At 38.8% G+C, this 26,642-nt stretch overlaps 1 protein-coding gene across 5 annotated transcripts; it reads left to right on the forward strand.

The window, feature by feature from the left end:
* The first annotated feature begins 5,852 nt into the window (after window positions 1-5,852).
* NEK3 (NIMA related kinase 3) lies at window positions 5,853-26,433 on the forward strand. Of its 5 annotated transcripts, none has more exons than XM_069467247.1 (15): window positions 5,853-6,021; window positions 7,321-7,414; window positions 7,503-7,600; window positions 8,820-8,903; window positions 10,608-10,675; window positions 10,768-10,854; window positions 13,204-13,258; window positions 14,740-14,940; window positions 15,502-15,574; window positions 17,541-17,590; window positions 20,420-20,526; window positions 21,024-21,181; window positions 21,434-21,568; window positions 23,502-23,628; window positions 24,081-26,433. In XM_069467247.1, the coding sequence occupies exons 1-15, from the start codon at window positions 5,905-5,907 to the stop codon at window positions 24,172-24,174; spliced, it is 1,548 nt and encodes a 515-aa protein (XP_069323348.1). In that variant the 5' UTR covers window positions 5,853-5,904; the 3' UTR covers window positions 24,175-26,433. The 5 variants fall into 5 exon arrangements, with proteins under 5 accessions (XP_069323348.1, XP_069323350.1, XP_069323351.1 ...); XM_069467249.1 differs by having other exon boundaries at window positions 20,420-20,522; window positions 21,050-21,181; XM_069467250.1 differs by having other exon boundaries at window positions 17,544-17,590; window positions 20,420-20,522; window positions 21,050-21,181.
* Window positions 26,434-26,642: the final 209 nt, after the last annotated feature.

A 26,642-nucleotide genomic window follows, 5' to 3' on the forward strand; every position in this document is an offset into this window, starting at 1 on the left:
TGCCCGGCTAATTTTTTCTATATATTTTTAGTTGTCTGGTTAATTTCTTTATATTTTTTTAGTAGAGACGGGGTCTTGCTCTTGCTCAGGCTGGTTACAAACTGCTGAGCTCAAATAATCCATCCACCTCGGCCTCCCAGAGTGCTGGGATTTCAGGCATGAGCCACTGCACCTGGCCTCCTGGCTAAGTTTCTTAAAAGTGTCCTACACTCCTTGCTGCCTCTGACCATCCCACCTCAATCACTGTAGTCTAGTTTCTCCTCAACACATCAAGACCACCGTATTGCTAAATCCAATGAGTTTTCTTCTGACATCGTAACTGTCAGCTTCGAGCACAACCACTGTTTATGGCTATAATATCTCTCTTTCTGACATTGCTGAAGTGTTGTAGTTATTAGCCCGACTCTGGAATCACACTACCTGGATTCTAATTCTGGTTCTACCACTTATTGGCTGTGGATCCTGAGGCTTATAACTTAACCTCTCTGTGCTTCAGAGGTAATAATTGTACCTACTTTTAGAGTTATTTTGAGGTTTAAGTGAGTTAATAACTAACACTTATCTGGTCCTAAGGTAAGCACTTTACATGTATTAACTCATTTAAAATAGTACCCAACCCTTAGTAACTCATATGTTGTCTATAATAAGAGCATTTTATTATATATTTCTGGCTATTACCCAGTTTAGAAGCTCCCCTGGCTGGGTATCCATAGCTTGGCAACAGCTGCATAGAAAAGAGGCCAGACCTTCTCTCGCTGTTCCCTCTCCCTGACCCTCACCAGTCTATGCTTGCTGTGATATGGGTTGAATTGTCCAACCCTCCCCGCAAAAGGTATGCTGGAGTCCTAATGTGCAACACCTCACAATGTGATCTTATTTGGAAACAGGGTTGTTGTAGATGTAATTAGTTTAAGATGAGGATTAGGGTGGGCCCCCCAAATGATATGACTGATGTCCACATGAAAAGGGGAAACTTAGACTCAGGGACAGCACCCATGAAGGAAAGATGATGTGAAGAGACACAGGGAGAGGGTGGCCACATACAAGTCAAGGAAAGTGGCCTGGAACAGATCTTTCTCCCCCAGCCCTCAGAAGGAACCAACACTGTCAACACCTTTATTTTGGACTTTTAGCCTCCAGAACTGTGAGACAATAAATTTGTTTGTTTAAGCCATCCAGTTTGTAGTACTTTGTTACAGCAGCCCGAGCAAACCAATACGTTGATGGGACAAAGGGAGGAATCCTTTTCATGACTGTCAACACTAGGTGGGAAAAAAGGAGTTGGGCACCTTTGTCACCTTCTCCCCTGATGCCATTACTAACTTAAGGTGATCGAAATCTGCCCATTGCTCAATTCTTAGGAGCAGTAGTCCATCGGAATGCAAGCTATAGTAGCATTCTGGGTACAGGCATGTGTAGTAGTTATTGCTGTTGTTTGTTTCTACTTGAAAGCAGTCTTTTTTTTCATTGAGTACAAAGAAAGCAGTGCAGATGTTGCAAATGTTGACCGTTTGTAACATTATACTCCAGAGTCCCTACTGTTATCACCACACTACAGAGTGTGTGGAACAAAGCCAACTAGCTGACCAGAGCAACGCCATTTTGTTCCTGAGTGACATTTTGCAACTACCTGACTGCAGAATGACTTGCTGATGCTGCAGACAAAATTGCTGCCTCTTATGAAAAGGACTTTATGGAGAGTACTGAGTTTTTTCCAAATTCCTGAATCAAGGACTTTTGCCTAGAAACTAACGAACTGATATGCTAGCCCTCTACCACCAAGCAAAACAGTTGGTCATGAATGAACTAATGAGTACTAACTTCCCTTTATTTCCTTTAAAAACCCTACCCCAAAATAGCTGGTCAGGATACAACTTGAGATGCTTCTGGAATCCCCGCAGCTGGATTTGCAATTCTAAGACCACTGGTAAACTTCTTTACTTGGATTTCGGTCTCTGTGACTCTTTGGTTGACACTTGTTATAGTGAACACATTAAGCACTTACAAGTAAAATATGACTAGATATTGTTCACAATAATCCTGTAAGCGAGGTACTGTATTTTTACATAGAGAAGTTTAATTACTTTGCTGGTGTCACCAACTATCACAAACGTAGTGGCTTAAAACAACATAAATTTATTACCTGAAAGTTCTCAAGGTCAGAAATCCGTAGTAGATCACACTGGGTTAAAATCAAGGTGTCAACCGGACTTGCTTTCTTTAGGAAGCTCTAAGGGGGCAATTTGTTTCCTTTCCTTTTCCAGCTTCTTGGGGCCCCTTCCTCCATCTTCAAATCTCCCTCTGACTCCGACCTCCTCTCTGGCCCACCTTCCACTTTACAGGATCGTTGAGATTACACTGAGCTCACCCAGATAATCCAAGATCATCTCCCTATTTTAAAGTCAGCTGATGAGCAACCTGAATGCCATCTGCAACCTTAGTTCCCTTTCGCCACGTGAGGGAACAAATGCACAGGTTCCAGGGAGCTGGACGTGGCCACCCTGGGGAGTGGACATGGGGAAGCATTACTCTGCCCTCCCCACTTGCTCAAGGTCACACGGTTGGCAAGTGCTAGCTAGCCCTCAGTGCTGTGGCCCAAACCTACCTGCATAGGCTGTTCGCTTAAACTGGAGACAGAACTCATGCTACGGGGAGAAGGGGGGGGGCACTTTCCCTCAATATTATTAGCATTATTCCAAAACAACCTGGAGCAACAGCTTTAAAACGTGCTCTTTCCTAGGCCCGGCTACTCCGAGAACAGCGCCTCCCGCCTGACCCAGGCGGCTTCCTTTACCGTAACCAGAGAGACAACCGGCCCTGCGCGCTCCGCGGAAGCCGCCAGTGGCGGGGCGGGGATTCGACGCGGGTCGCCAGGGACGCGGGTGAGCAGCGCCTCTGGAGGCAGGAACGTGGCGGGTGGTCGCGCCGTGGGACCTGGGGAGCTGGGGGTTCCTACGAGCGGGATCGAGTGGCAGACGCGCGCTCCGGCTCCGCGCCACCGTCCGGGCCGCAAATCCCCCGCAGCCCGCGGGGCTCAGCGCGCGGGTCCCGGCCAGATGCTTGGGGGGGTGGGGCGGTGGTTTCCGGAATAAGGATTTGGTCGCTGGTGAACGGGGTGACGAGTCCCCCCGCTAGTGCGGTTACTGCGCGTGCACTTGCTAAGCTTAACCTGTCTCACCGGTGATTCCACTTCTGAGCATTTGCAAAACACTTTATTAGGGTTTTTTTGCCTTTTTTTTTTTTGTTGTTGTTGTTGGTTTTTTTTTTTTGCTATCGACATGCGAAGTGACCAATAGATATACTTGACACTTTCAGATCATACTCAGGTCTTGTGATGATCTTATGGGTGTGATATTGAGTAAGGGCAGACAGGACAAAATGTGGTTTTCAGCTAAGAAAAGTCTGGTTGCTCTTGCTTTCCAGTTACTCTCCGTTGCATAGAATTAAGGCCCCGAAGAAACAAAGAGCAGAAACATGGGAAAACTTGGCTTCCTTGTTAAATACCAGGGGTCAGTTAGTATAGTGGCAAAGGACTTCTTTCACGTGCCTAAACACACTTCAAGACCTAAATGTTCTTGAAAAGAATTGTTTTTGAAGACAATGCATCTGATTTGGTTGTATGGAGAAATTATTTCTAGGATTTCCTGGTAATTCCATGATAAGCAGGAGTACAAACTGGAAATTTTATAGGTCACTATGTTACAGGGTTTAGTTTGTGACTTTTTCTTTACCTGTCATGCTTTCTCTGCCTTATGATTCTTTGTGGTGTGATTTTTAAAGCAAAATAAAAACACTGTAGGTAAGCTTTTTGAAAATCCAAGTATTCATTATAGTGTTTTTTCCTGTAATTAAAAAAATGCATCACCTTTCTAAGGTTTAGTAATAATAATACCTGCCACTTATTCCGGACGTTCTATGTACCAGGCAAAGTGTTAGGAACTTATTCATTCATTCATTTGCTTTGTTGCCTAGGCTGGAATACAGTGATGCAATCATAGCTCACTGCATCCTCAAACTCCTGAGCTTCAAGCCTCTGGAGTAGTTGGGACTAGAGGTGCGTGCCACCACACCTAGCTAATTTTTTAATTTTTTGCAGAGACAATGTCTTGCTATGTTGCCTAGGCTGGTCTCGAACTCCTGGCCTCAAGGGATCCTCTTGCCTCAGCCTCCCAAAGTGCTGTGATTACACGCAGTACAGGCATGAGCCACTGCACCTGGCCCAGAAACTGTCTATTCATTTTCTCTTATGTATGAAGCAGTCCTATTAGCTGCTTCATCCTGGAAATGCAGAGGGGGAAGCTGAAGTCAAAGACTCCAGATGTGTGTTTAATATCTCTTTTGAGTCCCAGGCACCTCCAGCTCAACATGTCCAAATAAGAACACATTGTCTCCCTTCTCCCCCATGTTTTGCCCCACCCCTGCCACACTCCCACCACCAGAAAAATCAGACAAACAAAAAACCAGACATAACAATCATTGTGCCTTTCCTCTCTCAGGAATGGTATCACCATTCATCCAGTTCATGCCAGAAACCTGAGAGTCAACCTTGCCTCTTTCTCCCTGGTTGTCCTGCATAAATTTATCACCAAGAATCTTGTCAGCTTGTCAGCTGTTACTACATACTTCCGTCCCATTTTTTCAGCCCCATTTCCACCACCCTATTCCATTTCATCATTATTTGCCTGCCTTATCTATTGTGGGGGCTCCTAACTGGCCTGTCTCTGATCTGGCCTCCTGCGCCTCCACCATCTGGTCCATTCAGTCTGCAGCCTGAGTGAGTGATTCTTCTAATATGCAAATATGATGATTTTATATTGCTTCAGACACAGCCCATTAATTATCCTGAGGATAAAATCCAGCCACTTAAATATGGCTTACAGTGGCCTTCAGATAAGACCCTGTCTACCTTATTAGCCTGTTGTTATATTCTTTCAATTTCTGGTACTGAACACAATCTCTTTAGTTTTTAAATATGTGATTGCCTCTTCCTTGATCGTTCTGTCCCTCCTGTTTGCCTAGCCAACTTCCATTCATCCTTCAGGCTTCAGCTTAAATATCATTTTCCTAACTCCCCTGGATGTTTCTGCTGCAGGCCAGCATAGATCTTTCTGTAAGACTCACCACCTTACATTTGTTGAGGATTATGGTTATTTCTGCATGGGATGTCCACAATGGCAGTGACTGTGAGAGATTTATTCAGGATTATAACATCTGACTCAGAGTTGGTGCTGAGAGTCTACCTTGAAGAGAAGAAAAACTTTTTTTCCACCCTTTTAAGCTCAGTACATGGAGCCCTGCAAAATAAATGAACAAGAGACAGGTTCACAGGAGAAAAAGTTTATTACATATGCATGAATGTAAAGAAGTGTTAGACTAGGGAGCTTATATACCATTTTAACAAAGAGTGGTAAATTATGGAGAAGGAACTAGGGAGAGGGAAGGTTGCGCTTCTTGGATAAATTGTAGGAAGAAAAATATGTGGGAACTAACAAGATAAGGGTTATTTAGTAAAGTTTGTTATACAGACTCAAGTTGGTGCCTTCCTCATTGATAAGTATTATTCTCTTCCTAGTACTGGAGAGGAAGACACACTTATAAATGGAAATTTGTTGCTTGTACATAGGAAAATTTGTGCCCTACGTTTAGACAGAAAGGAGGAGGGCAAAGAGCAAATTGCTTTCAGCTCAAAACAATTCATACACTGAAGTGGCGTATTTTGGTGTGACATACACCGGTCCCTTTCAAAAGGAATAAGTTGCTGTTGTCATGATGAATTACACAACTTTGAATTCATTCTGCCTCTTGAAGGTAAATTTAATACTCAGTTGTTTCTGTTTTTGAATGTAGTTTGGAAGAGCCCATGATGACTGCATGAGTGGAGCCCAGCTGTGAGGCAGCCCCAGCATGGATGACTACGTAGTCCTGAGAGTGATCGGGGAGGGCTCCTTTGGCAGAGCTCTTTTGGTTCAGCAGGAAAGCAGTAATCGGATGTTTGCCATGAAAGAAATAAGGCTTCCTAAGGTCACTGCTAAAAAAATTCACTTACATTGAAAGTGTACATGTAGTTTGTGTAAGAGAATAACTTCTTGATGTTTAACATGGAACTTCTCCTTCATGCAAGACATAATCACTTTATTCATTAGTTTTACAAGGGCTTGATATATTTTATGTGATTCTTAGGATATTGTAATTAACAAAGGGAGAAAAATTTGGTGGTGATTACTGTTTATTTTATCTCACTGAGTGATTGGTAATAATTTACACTTTTGTACACCCGACAGTGTATACAAAAAACAAATCAGGTGCAATATTAATGAAAAAGGAACCTAAAAATAAAATGAAAAACAAAGACCTAAAATGGTAACCTTTTAGGTTAGGAACCTATTCTGTGGATAAGTTTATGGGTTTTATTTTTCCGTAGACTAATACTGCGTATTATAGTTGTCCTATGAAAGAATCCATGCCATGGAGACTACATACTAATATTTTGATTAATTTTTTTAAAATACATTTTAATAAAATTCTCAGAGTGGTAGGCCTTTTTTTCCCAATGTATTCTTAACTCGTTCAGTGATTCTGAAACTTGAGTGGGCATCATAATCATCTGGAGGGCCTGTGACAACAGATTGCTGTGCCCACCCTCAAGAATCTGATCGGGTAGGTGTGGGTGGGCCTGTGAATTTGCATTTTTAACAAGTTCCCGATATGTGCAGATTCTGCTGGTCTGAGAACCCTTACGCTACTGCATAATCAGTGGCAATTTGTTGGTTGTAAAATAAATAAATCATTGAGGATTTCATCCTCATAGAGTAAGTTAGAGATAAATAGTTTGGGAAACTTACTTTTTATATCATCTTTTGCATCCGTGATGTAGTAATACACCAGCATAGTCTTTTTTTATTTGGGCCAGTGAACTGATGAAATGCAGACAGTCAAAACATGAGATCCTTTTTTTTCTTTTAGGACATACTGTTTTTGGTGGCATACTGGTTCTCCAAGTCAGATGACACTTAGGCTCATATTAAAACTAGTTTATGTTCTGCACGTGTAAAGAATGAAAAAAAAAAACGTAAAAATACAAGGAAGGGGTCAGCTCATGCATGCGAAATATAGCCATAGTTGAAAAAATCACCACATATTTTCTCCTGGAGTTTGATAAACTTAAGTTGGGTCAAAGTGTAGTGTTACAAAACTATGTCTAGCACTATATCATACACTGAGGTATTATATAGTATTATATATAATAATGTAATTATATTATTAGAAAACTATTTTTTAGGCATAACATTAAATTTGTGTTTATTTAAAATCTTTTCCTAGTCTTTCTCTGATACACAGAATTCTAGGAAGGAGGCTGTTCTGTTAGCCAAAATGAAACACCCCAATATTGTTGCCTTTAAAGAATCATTTGAAGGTAACTATGAATTCCCCCAAATACGTGCATTTCTGATTTTGATTTATGGCCACTATTGCTTTCCTAAAGAGTCTTATATCTGTTTTAGCTGAAGGACATCTGTATATTGTGATGGAATATTGTGACGGAGGGGATCTGATGCAAAAGATTAAACAGCAAAAAGGAAAGTTATTTCCTGAAGATATGGTAAGAGGTTGACTTATATAGTTTCCCTCAGGGTTTAGAAGCAACTTTTCTCGTGAAGTTTGTATAAGTTAAAATAAAAGCATTTATCTGTGATTACCTGACACACTAGTTAGAAATGACTGATTCCTGTATCGGTGTTAACTGCTTAGTGTCTGCAGGATGTGGCCACCTGAAATGGTTTTAGGAAGTAAAACTGGCACAGATTATAAAATATTAAGGCATTCTTGCATGCTTAGAAGAATTTCAAAATTGCGTTACTCATCATATTTTGTACTAGGTATTTAAAATCTTGATTTTTATTGTACTGTAATTTTAGAAGGCAGGTGGATGTTTATTGTGTATTGCTAGACCATCAGAAGAATGAAGCCTGCCATTTCTTTTTCTTAGAAGTACCTATACTCAATCTTTTTCCTTCTAAAGCTCAGAATGTTCCCATAAGTCCAGGACTTGCTACATTTTTAATCGCATACTAAATATTTTTGTAATGAATTGGCTAAGGAAAAGATTTAAATAAACAGCACCAATGGGCTTAATTTGATTTAGATTATAGCTAAACCATGAATGTACAATCAGTAAATATAAATCAATATTCTTCATTTAGAATTTGTATTGTTAAAAATATGGGCTCCATAGAACGAAGTCAACTTTGGCTTCAAATGGATGAATCTCCATAGCAAAAATGGAAAAAAAACATCAGTTTGACATTTAATTGTAAGCCCCCAAGGCACCTAGAGATTGTGGGTACTATTGACTGGGGATTTATAAGCAAAAATTGCTGACCTCAAAGGATTGTTTATAATATAATCAAGTCTTTTAACACTGCCATTTGAATATTCTGAAAAAGTCAATGAAAACCCAATGTAATGATTACACTAGGAAAACTGTAGCATATTTATTTCTAAGTAGTGAGGTATCTTTATGTATGCATTTAAGAAATACTTTTATTTGGTTAAATATAAGAAAAATATAGTGCAAGTTTTATTAAAATAAATTGCTGTTTGGATCATACATAAGATAATGAGACATGAGAACCACAGCTTTTCTGAGTTTGTCTAGGTAATACCGAATCTTAGTTGAACTATTACTTTCAGGAATTCTGTACTCAGAACTTATATAAAACCTTGGTCAACTAAGGCCTAGAGGTGATTTTTGGAATTTTGGGTTAAAATGAAGAAGCTATTTGCATTTTTGCAAATTGTTCATACTTTTTTTCTTACAGATATTTAATTGGTTTACACAAATGTGCCTTGGAGTAAATCACATTCACAAGAAACGTGTGCTACACAGAGATATCAAGTCCAAGGTGAGTGGAATACATTTTTAGACTTAACACTGACTGCCACACTAGAAAAAAATTTTTTTTCCGTGGGGCCATGGTGTTTTATTACGAAAATAGAACAGAAACTTTGAAAACAAAACGATCCTTTCTAATTCACTGAAAAGTTTATTTTTTTTATTGTTTTCTGTGTTTTTTTCAATTTAAAAAGTAATATAAAAACTTAGGAATTAGTAATGTAAAAAGTAATGTGAAAACTTAAAACATAGGTCGTAATGTAAAGTGTTTTTCTTGATTTGCCCGGCTTAAGTATAATTTAAAGGTAAACATAAATGGAAAAACGAAATTTATTGACTTCTATTCATTTAATCCATGTTTTTAGAATTAAATTGTCAGTATTAATTGTAACAATAAGAACATCAACAAGTAAGATTTTCACAAACCAACTGCAGGGTTTTGCCCAGGTTTGGCTTCACAAGGCCCCGGGCTCAACACTAGTGTCAGTTAAATACAACTCACATAGCAGTTGATGTGTTAAAAAAGAAACCAAGACTATTTCATTGTCTTTTTCTATGTTATTCTATGTCCTTTGGGGACATATTTATTTAGTTTAGAAGTATTTTTCAGCCTAATATTTATTTATATAGTACTTACTTTTTAAATTTAAAAATATTTTCCCTTAGCTTTATTAAGATATAATTGACAAATATAAATTATATATATTTACAGTGTACAACATGATATCTTGATGTATATATATGTGTATATACACATTGTAAAATGATTAACTCAAGCTAATTAACGTATTTATCGCCTCACATACCATTTTTTATGGTGGGAACATTTAAGATCTACTCTCTTAGCAATTTTTAAGTATAAACATACATTATTATTAACTATAGTCAACATACTGTAGAGATCTGTAGAACTTAGTTATTCTAACTGAAACTTTGTACTCTTTGATTTAATATTTATATTAACCAAATAAGGTACTACTTGAGAAAAAGTCATTGAAATCTCTGTGGTAGTACAGTCACGTGTTGCTCAATGACAGGGGATACATTCTCATAAATGTGTTGGTGGGGAATTTCGTTGTGTGAACATCACAGAGTACACAAACCTAGATGTTATAGCCTACTGCACACCTAGGCTATGTGGTATAGCCTATGGCTCCTAGACTACAAACCTGTACAGCAGGTTACTATACTGAATACTGCAGGCAGTTGTAACACGGTGGTAAGTATTTGTATAGCTAAACATACCTAAAATGTAGAAAAAGTAGGATAAAAATACAGTATTAAAATCTTACATGACCATCAGCATATATGTATTCAGTCTGCTGTTGACCGAAATGTCATTATGCGGTGCATGACGATATATGTTAATGTGTTCTCAGCTCTGTTAGTGACCACTTACAAAGTCCATATGTTGACACTTGGGCCTGCCACCAGGTGAAGTCACTCTAACACAGGTTCCTAGTTGGTTGATTGGGTCTGCTGATACAGCCTGAAACCTGCTTGCTAGATTTCGAACAGTCATCCTGAATTCCCACACAGGGGAACGTGCAGCTGTCAAGAGGGGATGGTGCCATTCCTCTCAGGGACTTGGCTGTCAGCATTTCTACCCTTAATCTCCATCGTCAGCAGGCTTTGGAAGACAGCTTCTCTGCAGACCTCTGCCTCGTAGTTGAATGACAGCAGACATAATCTGAGTTCTTCTTTTTAAATGCAGAATATCTTCCTCACCCAAAATGGAAAAGTAAAATTGGGAGACTTTGGATCTGCCCGTCTTCTCTCCAAGTATGTATCTCTGCTCTGTCGTAGTGACAGTAATCAAAATGTCTATTTTCAGGAATGCTCTGTAATCATTCTTTGCCTTTTCATGGTTTTAGTCCGATGGCATTTGCTTGTACCTATGTGGGAACACCTTATTATGTCCCTCCAGAAATTTGGGAAAACCTGCCTTATAACAACAAAAGGTAAGTGGTGTACTTAATTTGGTGCATGGGTGACTGGTGACAGGCATTGTAGCCTGCAAACAATGCTAGAATCTGGTGCCACTTTAAAGCAGATGCATGGCACATGTTGGTTTTTTAAATATATATTTGAAAGTAGTGTGGAATCTATGTTTGTAGGCTTCTAGATGAAAGTCATAGTTTTCCAACTGTTTTTAATCAGAGCTGAGAGGAGCTAACTGTAAATACTGAAAGAAAGACTAGTCATTTCTAGGGACAATATGAATTATATCACGGATTCCCAAACTTTGCTCCTCCTGCTTTTAAAAATCCCAGAGCCTAGGTTGCATCCATACCAATTAAATCAGAATGTCAGTGAGTGGGAAGCAGGCATCAGTAATTTTTCAAGATCACCAGGTGATTTCCAACATTTGGGAACTGATAGATTATATCATTGAGTTAACATTTATATGGCTAGATCATAACCACTTGGTTACTAGTTTAATTGAGTGCAGGAAGTTAGTATGAAGACCTTATAATTTAAAACAATATTTTTTCTGAATGTAAGTTATATGTGCCCGTTGTGTGGATGGGTGGATGGGGAGGATTGGAAATAGAGAGATGTCTAAGAAAAGAAATGGAAATCACCCACTTTTCACAACTACGAATAACATTTTGATGGGATTTTTTTCCCCATCCATTCACTTTTTCCCCCTAAAACTATTGATATATTCTATATACAATTTGGTCTCCTGTTTTTTTCACTTTATCTTATATCATATTCATTTCCCCACATAATCATTCCTCTGGTTTTGGCTGTATATTTCCAGTTTTCAGTACCATAAACAGTGCTGTGATTAACATACCTTTTGTGCATAAGTATGACATTGTTTTATATCACATTTTTGGCATGGATTCTTAGAAGTAGAATCTCATTACTTTCTGCTGACTTGCTTTTTGAAAATGTAAATAGATTCCTTTTAGAGTAGAATTGACTGAACTTGGGATAAAACAGTTCTAAAGGGACTTATTGGGACAATTGGGGAAATTTGAGTATGGACTAAATATTAAATAATGTTATTAGGCTGGACATGGTGGGTCACCTGTAATCCCAGCACTTTGGGAGGCCAAGGTGGGAGGATCGCTCAAGGCCAGGAGTTCGAGACCAAGTTGGGCAACATAGCAAGACCCCATTTCTACAAAAAATAAGAAAAATTAGCTGGGTGTGGTAGCACGCACCTGTAGTCCTGGCTACTTGGAAGGCTAAGGCAGGAGAATTGCTTGAGCTCAGGAGTTCAAGGCTGTGGTGTGCAATAATCATGCCTGTGAATAGCCACTGCATTTTGGCCTGGGCAACATAGCAAGACTCCATCTCTAAAAAAGAAGCAAAGACAATGTCTAGAAGCTGACTAGTAGATGGTGAGAATGATGGAGGAAACAGAGCAGGGTATAGGGCCAACTATAAAACTCTTCTGATTTTGAAGAGCTATTTTGTGGAAGAGTCAATAGTCTTGTTCTCTCTTTGTTTGGGAACACAGAAATAACTCTGAGGGGTAGAGAGATTTCCCAGAGTTCCCAGAGACACATTTTGCCTTTTTTTTTTTTTTAAGAGGCAGAGTCTTGCTCTGTCATCCGGGCCAGAGTATGCAGTGGTGTGATCATAGCTGACTGTAGCCTCAAACTCCTGGGCTCAAGCGATCCTCCTGCCTCAGCCTTCTGAGTACCTGGAACTACAAGCACGTGCCACCAGGCCCGGCTATTTTTAAAATTTTTTGTAGAGACAGGGTCTCGCTGTTTTACCCAGACTGGTCTCAAACTCCTGACCTTAAATGATCCTCCCACCTTGGCCTCCCAAAGCACTGGGGTTACAGGTGTGAGCCACCACACCCAGCCACATTTTGGCTTTTGGTAAAGAAGAATGCTATCCCTTAGAACTGTCAGGCAGGGGAACAGACTGTGACCGAGTACAGAGCTGTCCATTAGGAGATGCAATCAGAGGGTGCACAGGGCATTCCGAGAGGAAGCTGCACTGAATGTCTTCCAGAGTCCTTCTTCCAGCAATGATAATCTGAGTCTGCAAATATTCCCTCTTGCTACTGAATTCCCGTATGTTACTGGAGTGATATCTGAACCACTCTCATTTGGAGGGATGAGGGCTGGGAAGCAGAGAGTTTTATTGCAAACATTACTCTTAGTAAGTGTCTACGTATTAGACCAAAATTACTGTATGTTTTAATACCTAGGAATTACTTGTGATATCTATTCTTATTAAAGGTAGAATAATTTTTCATTTTCCTGTGTAGGAAAATCCATATATTTTCACATGTTAACTCATAATCCACTTGTTATTACACTGCTTCTTTGTGCTTCCAGTGACATCTGGTCCTTGGGATGCATTCTGTATGAACTCTGTACCCTTAGGCATCCAGTAAGTATGGCATGCAAAATGGAAGAGGCAGCTTGTCATATCTGGCTAAGTCCTAAGTAATGTGCCAAATTCCAGCTGGCAGTTTGCTTTTCTAGGATGAAGTCATTATAAAAGTTTTCATATGTTTCCACTGCCATCATCTTTGCCTTGAGCTGCTTTGTAGCATATACTAGTAGGAAATTTCCATTGTTTATTTTCTGTTGTGCCATATATCGCCTGCCTGTCTGCCTTCCCTCTTTCCTTCCCTCCTTCCCTCCTTTCTTCTCCTCCCTTCCCTTTGCTCCTCCTTCCCTCCCTCCCTCCCTCCTTTCCTTCCTTCCTTCCTTTCTTCCTTCTTTTTGCTGCTATTAATTTTTTTATCATATTTTGGTAAAATATATATAACATAAATTTTCCACTTTAACAATTTTTAAGTATACAATTCTGTGACATTAATTACATTCACAATATTGTGCAACCATCACTACTATCTATTTGTTAAACTTCTCTATCACTCCAAACAGAAACTTTGTAACCATTAAATAATTACTCCCCATTGTACCTTCCCCACAGCCCCTGGTTACTGCTATACACATTCTTGTTTCTACTAGCAAGAGTAAGTATTAAGGACTGCAGTGCCCTGAATAGTTGGCACAAGATCTGTTGTCTTTCGTCTACTTGAAGGCAAAAGTCATTCTCAAACCTGTAGGAAATGCAGAAAATCAGTATAATGGCTAAAAAAAACCAGAGGCAAAGCAGATTCAATCTTATTTTTCATTACCTGAATTTTTCTTTAGTTATTTGTTGGTTTTTCTTTTTTGATATCTTCACTTGCATTTTTTATTAGTAGGGCAATATACTTTCAAGGCAGAATGCCAACGTGTTCTTACAAGGCTGATGTCTAATGTTAGTTCCAATATATTTATTATACATTGAAAACTTTTAAAATGTTACTCCAGTCTGTTATGCATTATCCCACTCTGTCACTTATGAAACTTTAATCTTGACTTTAATGACAAGAGTGATGAAAAGGATTTTGCAGGAGAACTGGAAGAGTCTGAAGTGTGTGTTGCTTTGTAGCCTGCCTGGCAGTTTCTGGGAAAGAGTGGAGCAGAGGAATATTATACTTTTTAGAGGCCTGTTACTATCATTTGACTTTTTAAAAAGCCATATGTATGTATCACTTTGATTTTCAAAATATATTAAAAATATATATCTGCAAAAACATTGATTGTGACAAATAAAGTACCCACAGTAGGAATTGATGGAAAGACTTTCTCTAGAGGGGGCAGCTTTTTATTATTCACGTGTTGCCTTTCTCCTGAACCACCATAAAATTACAGAACAGTATCTTAAGGATCCCTCTAGAAAGAAAAATGACCAGACATCTGACACATTTATAAAATTAAAATAATTTATATGCATTCAGTTCTGCTGGTAGTATCTGATTTCCATCTTCTTTCTCTGTATCTGCTTTTAAAGTTAAATTTTTTACTTTTCAGTTTCAGGCAAATAGTTGGAAAAATCTTATCCTGAAAATATGTCAAGGGCCCATCAGTCCACTGCCCTCGCATTACTCCTACGAGCTGCAGTGTCTCGTCAAGCAGATGTTTAAACGGAACCCTTCACATCGCCCCTCCGCTACGACGCTGCTCTCCAGACGCAGCGTGGCTCGGCTTGTCCAGAAGTGCTTACCCCCTGAGGTGCGATAGTGTATGATAAAACAGTGTGTTACCTTTTAAACACAATTACAGGGTACATATACTTGTGAAAATTCAGATGATGGGCTGGGCGGGGTGGGGATGCCTGTAGTCCCCGCTACTCGGGAGGCTGAGGCAGGAGGATTGCCTGAGCCCAGGACTTTGAGGTTGCTGTGAGCTGTGATGACACCACCGCACTCCAGCCCAGGCAACAGAGTGAGAGCCTGTCACCCCTGCCAAAAAGAAAAACATTCAAATGATGCACAAGTGTACTAAACACTAAAAAGTTAAAACTTCCTCCCCGTCCTCTTTTCTCCCCCACAATGCTGTTTCCCAAGTATAATCACGGTTCCAGTTTGCATATCCTTCCAGGCCTTATTCTAGACATAAATAAATGTCTATGTTAGTCTCGCCATCTAAATAATATGTATTCTTTAAATGGCATTTTTATTTTTCAACTTTAAGTATTATTTTGCTGAGGAATGCTGACAATTAAATGACATTATGGCAATGTCTATAGAACAGTAGATTTCATATCTTTAAATTTTCAACTTTACATTTCAGATCATCACAGAATATGGTGAACAGATATTAGAAGAAACAAAAAAAACTAAGCATAATACACCAAGCAAAAAGGGTAAGAATGTTGGAAGGACTATTTATTACTAAATGCTCTTAAAAATACAGTAGAACAGAAAAGGAAAATGTAATTTTCAAATTATTGAAATCATTATCAGAGATACTCCTCAAATCAAAATTTCCTTTTTGTTACTCCAGACATAATTTTATACTGAATCTTATCTTTTAATTTTATTTACTTTTATCTTTTTCCCTGGAATAACAGGGATACAAAAAAAAAAAGCCTAGTTTGGACACTTTAGTGTGTAAAGATTGTTCTCTGTGTAGTGTTGGTACCATATTTACTCTGGCTTGTTGTGGGTCAGGTAGACGGCTTCTGTGAGCTGGCCTAGGAATCTAACCATGAAAATATAACACTGATCTTACAGGAAAAATACATCCCCAGGTTTCTGAAGAACCACCATTCTTTTAAAAACACAGAGCCTTTTCTAATATGAACTGGGGGCTTTGGGTGATAGTGATGTGTCCATGTGGGCTCATAGATCGTAATGGTGCAGTATGGGGGAGGTGGCATGGAGGGGACAGGGTTATGTGGGAATGTCTGTACTCTCTGATCCATTTTGCTGTGAATCTAAAACTGTGCTAAAAAAAATAAAGTTTATTAATTAGACATAAACAAAAGCCAGAGCCTTTTTAAAAGTTGGGAACCATCCACATAATAGCTGTAGTCTATTCTGAGCAAATATCAAATTTAATTTATTGTCTCTTTGGAAGTTGTCATCTCTGAATTTTTTCAAAGATATTTTTATTCCTTTTCATTTGTCATCAATGACTTCCTTCTGAAGAAATCCAACAAAGATAGTAGATATGAACAGAATAAGGGAGAAGAGCTAACAAGTGTAAAAATCACTCACTGTTGGGACATGCGCAACACCTCCATTGTCTGGTGCTTTTTACTGTAGTGTTATACTCAGGTGCTACAAAAGAAACATTGGGAAAACTCTATTGTTTTCTTAAAGTTAACTGTTAACTGTTATTTTTGGAAGGATATAACCCCTTCAGTCTTAATAATTCAAGCTTTTCCCCATTACTTAAGAGATAGCCAGTTTTCTTTGTTCTACCAATTTTGCTTTAGCATTAATTTTACTTTAGATACTATTAATATTTTGTAGCTTTTGTTCACATCCCAGCATAGTGGGAAATTAGTTTTAAAATGCTGGGCAAAAGGAAACAGAACTAAGAAAAGTTTCAAGATAGTTTGGAAAAGTAGTTTTACAATTTCTAAAAAGAGAGGACTCAAGTAGTTTATTGAGGAATAGACCCAGCCTCCCGAGTTAGAGAAATGCCACTGTATTGAAACCATGCGTCTGGTGACGTCTCCAATGTAGTCCATAGATAGTGACACTAGAACAATGAAGTGCAGGGATCATGTCTGACTTGCTCACTCTTGTATTCTCAGTGTCTGTCATCATAGATATTCAAAGCAATCTTTAAAATGTTGAGTGAATAAGGGACATGAACTGCGGGGCTCTGCCAGAGGAAAATGAGGCAGGAGCCATCCCTGCCAAAGGGATCAGTTGCCAGAGTTCTCTGCTGACTCCTGCCGGTCCCTTGTGAGTGAATCAGCAGCTCACTTCTTGTTGGGTATACCTGCTCCACCTGCTGTGACAGCTGTCAGGAAAAGCACAGGCTCCACTAGCATCCACTGAGGGGGATAGCAGCCTTCAAGTATGCAGAGTGTATTACCACTTAGTGCTTAAATAGGTTGGCATAAGTCAATAGAGATGTCTTTTAACGTTCAGATTTTAACACTGGGAATAAAACAAGAGAAATAGCCTCTTTCAACAGCTGGGGTGTATTACTGGGTGCCTATAGCTTGATATCCCTATTGAGGATAGCAAAGAGCTTTGGCTCTTTGACTTTAAAAATGTCACTTGTCTGTCAAGTTTTATGCAGGTCATATTAGGAACTGAATGAGTCTTTACATGCCTTCTCTTTCTATCTTCTCTCTCTCTATTTTTAAGCAGACCCCAGCAGAATCAGAATAGCTTTGGGAAATGAAGCGAGCATGATGGTAAGTGGTTTAAAATTGATTTATGAAACATCTGCTGGGTACTGGGTGCCCTTAGGTGCTGTGAGATCTCTGGAAGACTATGACCTGGTTGCTGCAGTGTTATCATGGGAGTGATCTGGAGCTGTTGTCTTGCACTGCCGGGTGAGCCACTTCAGGTCACCATTTATTGTGCTTGAGTTTTTAAATTTTTTTAGAGGCTTTTTAAGGTCTTGCTGTATTACCCAGGCAGGTCTCAAACACCTGGGCTCAAGCCATCCTCCCGCCTCAGCCTCCTGAATAGCTGGGACTACACATGTGCACCATGTCACCCAGCTTACTGTGCTTGTTTTTTCATTTTTAATTATTGATGATACTTTTAATATGGATACAAGAGAACTTTGTCCTCCTTTCAGTCATGAATATCTTGTTTCAGCCTGCCTTTTTGTTTGTTTTTTATTGTGATTATATATATGAAACATAAAATGTGCTATTTTAGCTGGTTTTTAAGGGTACAATTCAACAGCATTAATTACATTCATAATATTTTACAACGATCACTGTTATCTATTTCCAAAACTTTATCACCCCAAACAGAAACTCTGTACCTGTTAAACAATAACTCTCCATTTCCATCACCCCAGCTCCGGGTCTCCTCTAATCTACTTTTTATCTCTATGAATTTGCCTATTCTAGATATTTCATCTGAATGGAATCATAAAACATTCATCCATTTGTGTCTGGCTTCTTTCACTTAGCTAATGTTTGCAAGGTTTCTCTGTGTTGTAGCATGTGTCAGAACTTCATTCATTTTTATAGCTTAATAACACTTACATGACGATTCTGGGCTTAACACTTTTCTGTTCAAAACTCGTAGTGCCTCCCTGTTAGCCCACAAATCATTTTTCAGCCTGGCACCTAAGCCTTGTTCGTCTTGTCCAGCCCTGGGCAGCTGTGATGCTCCTTTACACTGAAGGTGCCATAAAGTTGTGAATAATAATATCACACCCACCCTAGCAACTCATGTAGTATTGACGATTTTTTTTTCAGTATTTTAATTCAAAAAGGAAAAGATGTACTGGCAACAAATTATTCTGTACATGGAATGTACTAATAAACTTGTAACTTGTTTGAATGAACCCTAGATTATAAATAAATAACAATATACCACCGTTACATTGCTACAAATGGAATATATCCTGCCCCTGCACTTTTTTTTTCTTTTCATGGTAATGTCTGGATAGTTTTTTTTTCCAGCTTTATTGAGGTATAATTTACATGTAATAAAATTTACCCATTTTTAGCATACAATTTGATAAATTTTGGTAATCGTATTTGTACAGCCATGTAATCACTGCCACAGTCAAGCTATAGAAGTTCCATCCCTCTACAAAGCTTCCTCATGCCCTTTTGCAGAAGGTCCTGACCCCTGCCCTAGGCAGCCACCACTATAGTTTGAATTCCACCTGTAGTGGACACAGCGATGCGTGTTCGCAGAAGGAAAAGGGACGATACATAAACAGAATGGAGACAAGACCAATAGTCAGATAACAGAGGGCTTGAGATAGGCAGAGGGTCACGTGCAGGCCAGCATGGTGCGCGGGAAGAAAGAAGGCAGAGTTGAGCCTGCCCAGGCGGAAGCTGGTGGAGCCACAGGGGCAGAGAGCAGTGCTCCTGCGTGGGGAGGGAAGGCTGCAGCCCCCTGGGGGTTTTCAACAGCCCCTCACCGCTCCTCCAAGATTGTGATGTCTTTGGGTACTGGGGTGGGGGGAGCCTTTGAAATGACTGCTATCGTGAGCCACCACTGTTAAGTGATAGACATTTCTGTGTCTCCTCATTGTGTGGGAAGAGAAGTTTGAGAACCTCTACGTAGCAATAAGAAAACTCAATGTGCCAGCCGAGGCCCTAGTGTGCCTGGGACTGCCTAGGTCCTAAATCTGTATTCCTTCTGAAAATATATGCAGATTTAATAAAAACTACATAGTGTTGGCCGGGCGTGGTGGCTCACGCCTGTAATCCTAGCACTCTGGGAGGCCGAGGCGGGTGGATTGCTCAAGGTCAGGAGTTCGAGACCAGCCTGAGCGAGACGCCGTCTCTACTAAAAATAGAAAGACATTATATGGACAACTAAAAATCTATATAGAAAAAATTAGCCGGGCATAGTGGCGCATGCCTGTAGTCCCAGCTACTCGGGAGGCTGAGGCAGTAGGATCGCTTAAGCCGAGGAGTCTGAGGTTGCTGTGAGCTAAGCTGACGCCACGGCACTCACTCTAGCCTGGGCAACAAAGTGAGACTCTGTCTCAACCAAAAAAAAAAAAAAAAAAAAAAAAAAAACTACATAGTGTTACTATACTTTGTGCAATATATCAAGGGCTTTGATAATCTGAAAAATACTGGAATAGGTGGGCATGTTTTGACCATATATAACAACTTTATAAAATAGCTCATTTTTGATATTACAGCATGAAAAGCCCAGTATAACAAACCATAATGAAATGTTCCATTACTCTTTTCCTCAGTAAAGACCTGTCATTTATCTCTGTCATTTTTGTATATCCTCTTCATATTTGTAATCATTGATATTAATAGCTATTAATGGATTAATATATAGCTATTATTAATATATATTTACATGTATATAGGTTTATGGTTGTTAATATACATATACGTATATGCATTTGTTTGTTATATGTGCTATATGATGTAATATACAAGTATTTGGTGTTCTATGACTATTAATGTTTTTTAATCCATTAATTTTTATTTAAAATGAAAATAGCTGACTTTGCATATTTGTTAACCTTTTCTGTAGCAATTCAAGCATTGAGTCTGTATTTTTTATCTCTTTTAAAGCAAGAGGAAGAACAAGACAGAAAGTGTAGCCATACTGATTTAGAAAGCATTAATAAAAATGTGTCTGAAAATACACTGAGGAGAGTAAACAGAGAAGAAAAAGGTAAGTTATTCAAATTTTGATCATTGCTTAGGTGGGAGTTAGGTAATATAGAAGGAGTCCCAATTTTCATGTTACTAGGTCTTAGTTATCATAAGCAAGTATACAGGCAGATATTTGCTTATCCAGTAATTTATTTAATGTTACTGGAATATTTTATTTACTCACCAAAAAAATTAAAAAGAGTGACTAGTATTTAGAGCCATTAGGAAAAGTAATATATAGTGTAGTATACACATAGCATGCTGTGTGTATGTAAGTCCTTCAGGGGTTCATTCTTATACAACGTGTAATATGTAACTATATACATATTGTTTTTTTAAAATCACTTTAATGATTTCATTTTATCCTTTTCATTTTGGATTTTATTTTCATTTCTTTTGCTACTTAGACTTGAAAGAACCTTGTTGTTAGATCTGAGTTTGAAAGAGAAAAGAAATACTTCCATGTTATTGTTAGAGTATGTGCGTGGATGTAGATGAATGAATAAAATAATATGCTTAGCGTTCCTTTTTCACACTGTAAATCAGTCCACCTGAGGAAAGCCAGTTCACCAAGCCCTCAGAGGCGACAATGGGAGAAAGACGCACCCAATACAGCTCTTACAGCTTTGGAAAACTTATCCGTACTTACCTCCAGTTTACCTGCAGAGGACGATAGAGGTTAGTGGTTAGATTGAATACTATTACTTTATTATAGAACATTTTCTAATAGTTATTCAATATGCTAGAGGTTTTTCTTTGATGTTTTTAAAGGATATTTGGTATCACGTATCAGAGTGCTTGCTCATACAGGTGAGTGAAATAGATTTTAGATGAAGGCCAAATATTAACTTTGCTTGAAATATGATCTGGAAAATAGATGCTGAAAAATCTTTTTTTATTTGGCACTAATTTTTATCTTCTTACAACTAGGTGGTTCTGTAATAAAGTACAGTGAAAATAATACTCGTAAGCAGTGGCTCAAGGAGACCCCTGACACCTTGTTGAACATCCTTAAGAACGCTGATCTCAGCTTGGCATTTCAAACATACACAATATATAGAGCAGGTAATTCATGTGTGTTGTGTGACCATGGAAATCTTTTGATTTTTTTTTTTAATTGTGGCAAATATATATAGCATAAAATTTAACATTTTAACCATTTTAAAATGTATAGTTCAGTGGCATTAAGTACATTCACGTTATTGTGTAGCCATCAGCACCATCCACCCACAGAACTTTTTCATCTTCCCAAATTGAAACTCGGTACCTCTTAAATAATAACTCTTCATTCCTATTCCCCCTCCCAGAAACCTTTTAGTTTTTAAGTTATAAAATAATTCATAACATTGTATTTTTCAGTGTTTTTTTTCTTTTTTCTTTCTTTTTTTTTTTTAAAGACAGGGTCTCACTCCATCACCCAAGCTGGAGTGTAGTGGCATGATCATAGCTCACTGCAGCCTTGAACTGGGCTCAAGTGATGCTTCTGCCTCAGCTTCCCTAACTAGCTGGGACTACAGGTGCATGCCACCATTGCCTGGATAATTTTTAAAAATTGTGTAGAGTTGGGGTCTTGCTATGCTGTCCAGGCAGGTCTCAAACTGCTAAGCTTCAGCAACCTTCCCAAAGTGCTGGGATTATAGGCATGAGCCACGGTACCCTGGCTTTGTGTGTTTTTGAATCTTTCCTAGCTAATCTTCAGCAACAATTAAAATTTTCCATTGAGCTACTTTACTTCTATTTGCTCATTAGTTTGCTTATTTTAATAATCATGCTACTACTTCCTTTAAAAGTAGCCTATTTTTACCATGTAAATATACCACTGCTTTAGTGACAACTCTAAGATTTCTTTTGTTGTATACTTGAATTCTGTTACATTGAATAGAGCTCAAAAAGGGTGAACAATTAGATTTGATTTTTAAATCTTTTTCTATAGACATTTTTACTAAAATATATAAAATAACCTTTTATAATACTATCCTTTGGAATCTAGGCCAATGGACTACATTAAGGATGTGCGTCTGTGTGTAATATTGATAATTCAATTACTAAACCACCTGGCTAGGTTAAGATCTAAGATAAATTGTACCAAGTAGAGCATGTAATGGTATGGCAAGTCTTAACTATATTTATTGTAACAGGTTTAGTCGTATTTGTTTATTTGGTCAATATTTATTGAGTGCCTAATGTGTATTAGATTAAGATAAAAACAGAATAAAACACAATTCCTGCCCTGAGGGATGAAGGAGTTCATTACCTGGGAGCCCAGCACACAGAGAACTGTAGTGCTCTGTGGTGTATGCATTCTGATAGAGCCGTGCACAGAATATCATGGGGGCCCCAAGGAGAGCAAGATGTTAAGGAAGATTAATGGTTGTGAATTTCAATTTAGGAATTTTAGATCCTGGATTTTGTGTGTGGTCTAATAATGATGAAGTCTTTGTCTTTTGGGAAAGTCCCTGTTTAAAAAATATATCAAAGTTCCATTTTGAAATGACTTTTACAAGATTTAGCCTGTATTTTTACATTAGGTTTTTATTCTGTAAGCAAAAAACCTAAAAGCAATCACTGCCTACAAAATTCTTTTAAAGCAAATGCATGTGGTCTTCATTTAATTCTCTACCGTTCCTCCCCTCCATTGTGAAAACTGGGGAGGGGAAAGCTCAAAGGAAAAAAAAAAATTCACTGTAATCCAACTGCCAAAGACAACTTTTAATGCCTTAATGTAAGTTCTTATATTTGAAGGTTTTTATTTTAACTTCTAAGTTTTTTCCCTCTTGAAGAAACTACTGTTTTTAAATTTAATCCACGTACTGATGCTTCCTGGGCCTGTTTTATGCCAAAAATTATGCTGGGTAATGTGAGGAGATACTGCAAAAGAAATATGGAGCATGGCATTGTCTTTAAGTAGCCAGCAAGCTTGTAGAGGATTCTAGTCGAAATGCAGGAAATAAGTAAATGCTGTTTCAATGGGCATACTTTCTGTTAATATTCCCTGAAGGCTCAGAAGACTTCTTGAAAGGCCCCCTGTCTGAAGAAACAGAAGCATCAGACAGTGTTGATGGAGGCCAGGATTCTGTCATTTTGGATCCAGAGCGACTGAAGCCTGGGCTGGAGGAGGAGGACACGTACGTTGTGATGTACCTAGAGAGCTTGAGTTGTGGTGTGCGCGCCTGTGGTTTAATTTAAACCATAAATTTAGACCATAACAATTTCAGGTTTAATAGGACCTTGTTACATTACTTTTGATCCTAAATGAATTTTTACATCCTGATCTTTTGTCTGGGATGGGTAATGTGTTCCGTTATTACAAAATTCCCAGCCGAGCCCTATACATATAACCTTTCAGCTTGGACTAGTTATTTTTAATATATTGGATTGTACGTTGAAAAAAAAATTTTTAGAAACATGAAAGAAGTGATCTTTTGGAAAAACTAACAATTATTTCTCTGTTCAATTGCCTTATGGAACTCATTTCTCAAAAACTTAAATATTGTTCTGGTGGTGTTCTGCTTTGAATCCATCAATAAATACTGTGCCCCTAATAGAAAGACTTATCATCCACATTGTTTTTTCACAGGGACTTTGAGGAAGACGACAACCCCGATTGGGTATCAGAACTGAAGGAGCGAGCTGGACTGCAAGGTGTATCTAATGTCCCTGAGTCACACTGAGGAGATGCTGCAAATGAGGAATTCATGTTGGAATAATAATTAGTTCGCAGGATGTATATTTTCCTTTGGAAACAGAATGAAGAGGGGGGAATTGTTAATATTTAAAATTGTTCCTGATTAGTATCATGGAGTGTAAAAAATCTAGAACTCCTGTGAGTTTTTGAACTCGAGGGAGAAGTTATAGCAGAATGGAATGAGCTTTGGGCTTTGCAGGACAGTAGAACAGAAATTGGACGCTAGCTCTGCCACTAACTAGTTGTGTGATTGTCGGAAATTACTTTAACCTCTTTGAGCCAGAATTTCCTCATCCATAAAATGAGGATAATGGTGCCTACCTCAGGGATGCTGACCATGGACCATCACAGCAGCCCTTATGTTATTATTGCAGTTACGATTCGAGTTTATTACTGTGTAACTCTTTTTACATTTCCTAAAGGGCTAAGGATCTAAATATATTTAATTATAGCATAACAATATGTGCCATTTTTCAAATAGACCTAGTTATGGATAGTTTGAAGATCTTCACCAACTACCAGCTGTCCTTAAATACTGTCCCTCACAGGATGCACAGAAGAGCCCAGGGTGGAGGGCCAGCCATGGGAGGGGTGGTGTGGGCTGCAGATCTCTCAGAAGGTGGCAGCCCTGTAGGTGACAAAGCCATGAGGCCAAAAGTGAGAAGATAGGGAAGTGTCAGAAACTGGAAAGTGATGTGGAACGAGTGGGAGGACTCACGGCACACATGCTGGGTTCTGGCATGTGTTAACCTCAGTTAATACCATGATACTTTAGTGAGATGAGAATACTTTACTAAAGAAGAAACAGGCTTTTCCCAGTGGATCTGTTTTACAAGGGTGTAAAACTGGTATAGGAAACAGCACTAAAGTAAAGAATAAGGGGAAAATACAGTAGTGACATTAATGAGCATCTGCTAAAATCTGGACTATATACATCTTTTAAAGATTTAACAGTTTTTTTAATCTTAACATGCAAAAACTGTGGTGTAGACCCCCATCCCCATCATACACTTTACTTAGACGTGTAGTCATCTTTACTCTCCTCTGCTCTTGGCAGTCTCTTGCTCTTTCCTTGTTTCATAGGACTTTGACATTTTTGAGGAGTGCTGCCTAGACAGTTTGTAGACTGTCCCTCAATCTGGGTTTGTTTGATATTTTTCCCATGATTGGACTGAGCTTAAGGGTTTGGGGGAAAACAACAAAGGTGAAGTGCCCTTCTTATCACACCCTATCAGGGAGTAGGTGACATCCACGTGACATTACTGGTGGCATTCACCTGATCACTAGGTTAAGGCAGTGTCTGCCAGCGCTCCACTGTAAAGTTGCTAATTTTCCATTTTCATGCTCTGTTCACCCTACGTGAGTCACTAAGTCTAGCCCATACTCAAGTGGAGACAAATTGATCTCTACCCCTGGGGAGGAAGTGGGGGTATAATCCAGTACTAAGTCATTTGTTTTGTGGCTTGAATTTTTCTAGCTTGGGCCACTGGGAGTTTTTTCAGGTTGGCTCTTGTGTCCTTTGACGTGCTCCTATCCTTTTTGAACACTTTCTTCCTTTCGGGCACTATAAGAAGATAGTCCAGGCTCATCTTGTACCTTCTCTGCCCCAGCCTCAGAATCATCCATTTCTCCAAGGAACCTTGGTTCCCTTCATTGGTTTAGAAATCAAGATCTAGGTGCTGGGTACGCTTGTTCTACTGGTATGTCACTTCTTCTAGGTCCTCCCAGCAAACAGAGCTAGGAAATACATGCATATACTAACTCGTGGACCCACACATCTCTATAGTTATCTCTGCATCTGTCCATCTGTATTCATATTAAACTAAGGGTGAGTTCCTACTGATGCCCCGACTAATCCTGTGCCATAGGTTCATGCTAGCCTTCCCCACTTGCTTTTCTGTAACTTCTTTCCCTGACAATGAGAAACCCAGCTTGCATCATCCGCCATCCTCTTAGCTGTTCAACCCCAGTATACTTGTAAAGCAGTTTCCAAATCATTAACCCTGTGAGAAACAAATTTACAGAGTTTATGTATCTTTCCTATTGTCTGCCTTGCAGTTTGCAGTCAAACACTGTTTTCTGATTTTACTTAAGTTAGCTCCTCGAACGGTAGCTCACCACTCTTGAAGATTTTTCACATTAAAGCAGGCATGGATCATTTTAAGGATCTTTCCAGATACTCAGTTTCCATATATATAGTACTCTATACCTCTTAGTCATCTCAAATCTTAGCATTGACCCAGGATGTGAACATTCCAAACCACCGAGCAAAGGGAACTTAAAATTATGTATAATTATTGAGAGACTGAATGAGTCTTGGATAATAAATCCTTTTGAATATCAGATGGTTTGCAAAGTTTTGCATTTAATACAATTTCAGAAGACTAATGAATTATCAGTTGATGATTATAAACCATAAGCATTTTTGGTGATAGATTGCTATATGCTTTTGAG

This window comes from Eulemur rufifrons, chromosome 4 (genome assembly GCF_041146395.1).
Source record: "Eulemur rufifrons isolate Redbay chromosome 4, OSU_ERuf_1, whole genome shotgun sequence".
In the NCBI taxonomy this organism is placed as follows: domain Eukaryota; kingdom Metazoa; phylum Chordata; class Mammalia; order Primates; family Lemuridae; genus Eulemur; species Eulemur rufifrons.

Excerpts from the sequence above, each read along its gene's own strand:
- NEK3 (XM_069467248.1), top strand. The coding sequence starts at position 5,905 with ATGGATGACTACGTAGTCCTGAGAGTGATCGGGGAGGGCTCCTTTGGC. Across the intron at positions 14,941-15,501 it reads AGAAGTGCTTACCCCCTGAG|ATCATCACAGAATATGGTGA; the intron begins GTGCGATAGTGT and ends TTTACATTTCAG. Across the intron at positions 23,629-24,080 it reads GGGCTGGAGGAGGAGGACAC|GGACTTTGAGGAAGACGACA; the intron begins GTACGTTGTGAT and ends GTTTTTTCACAG.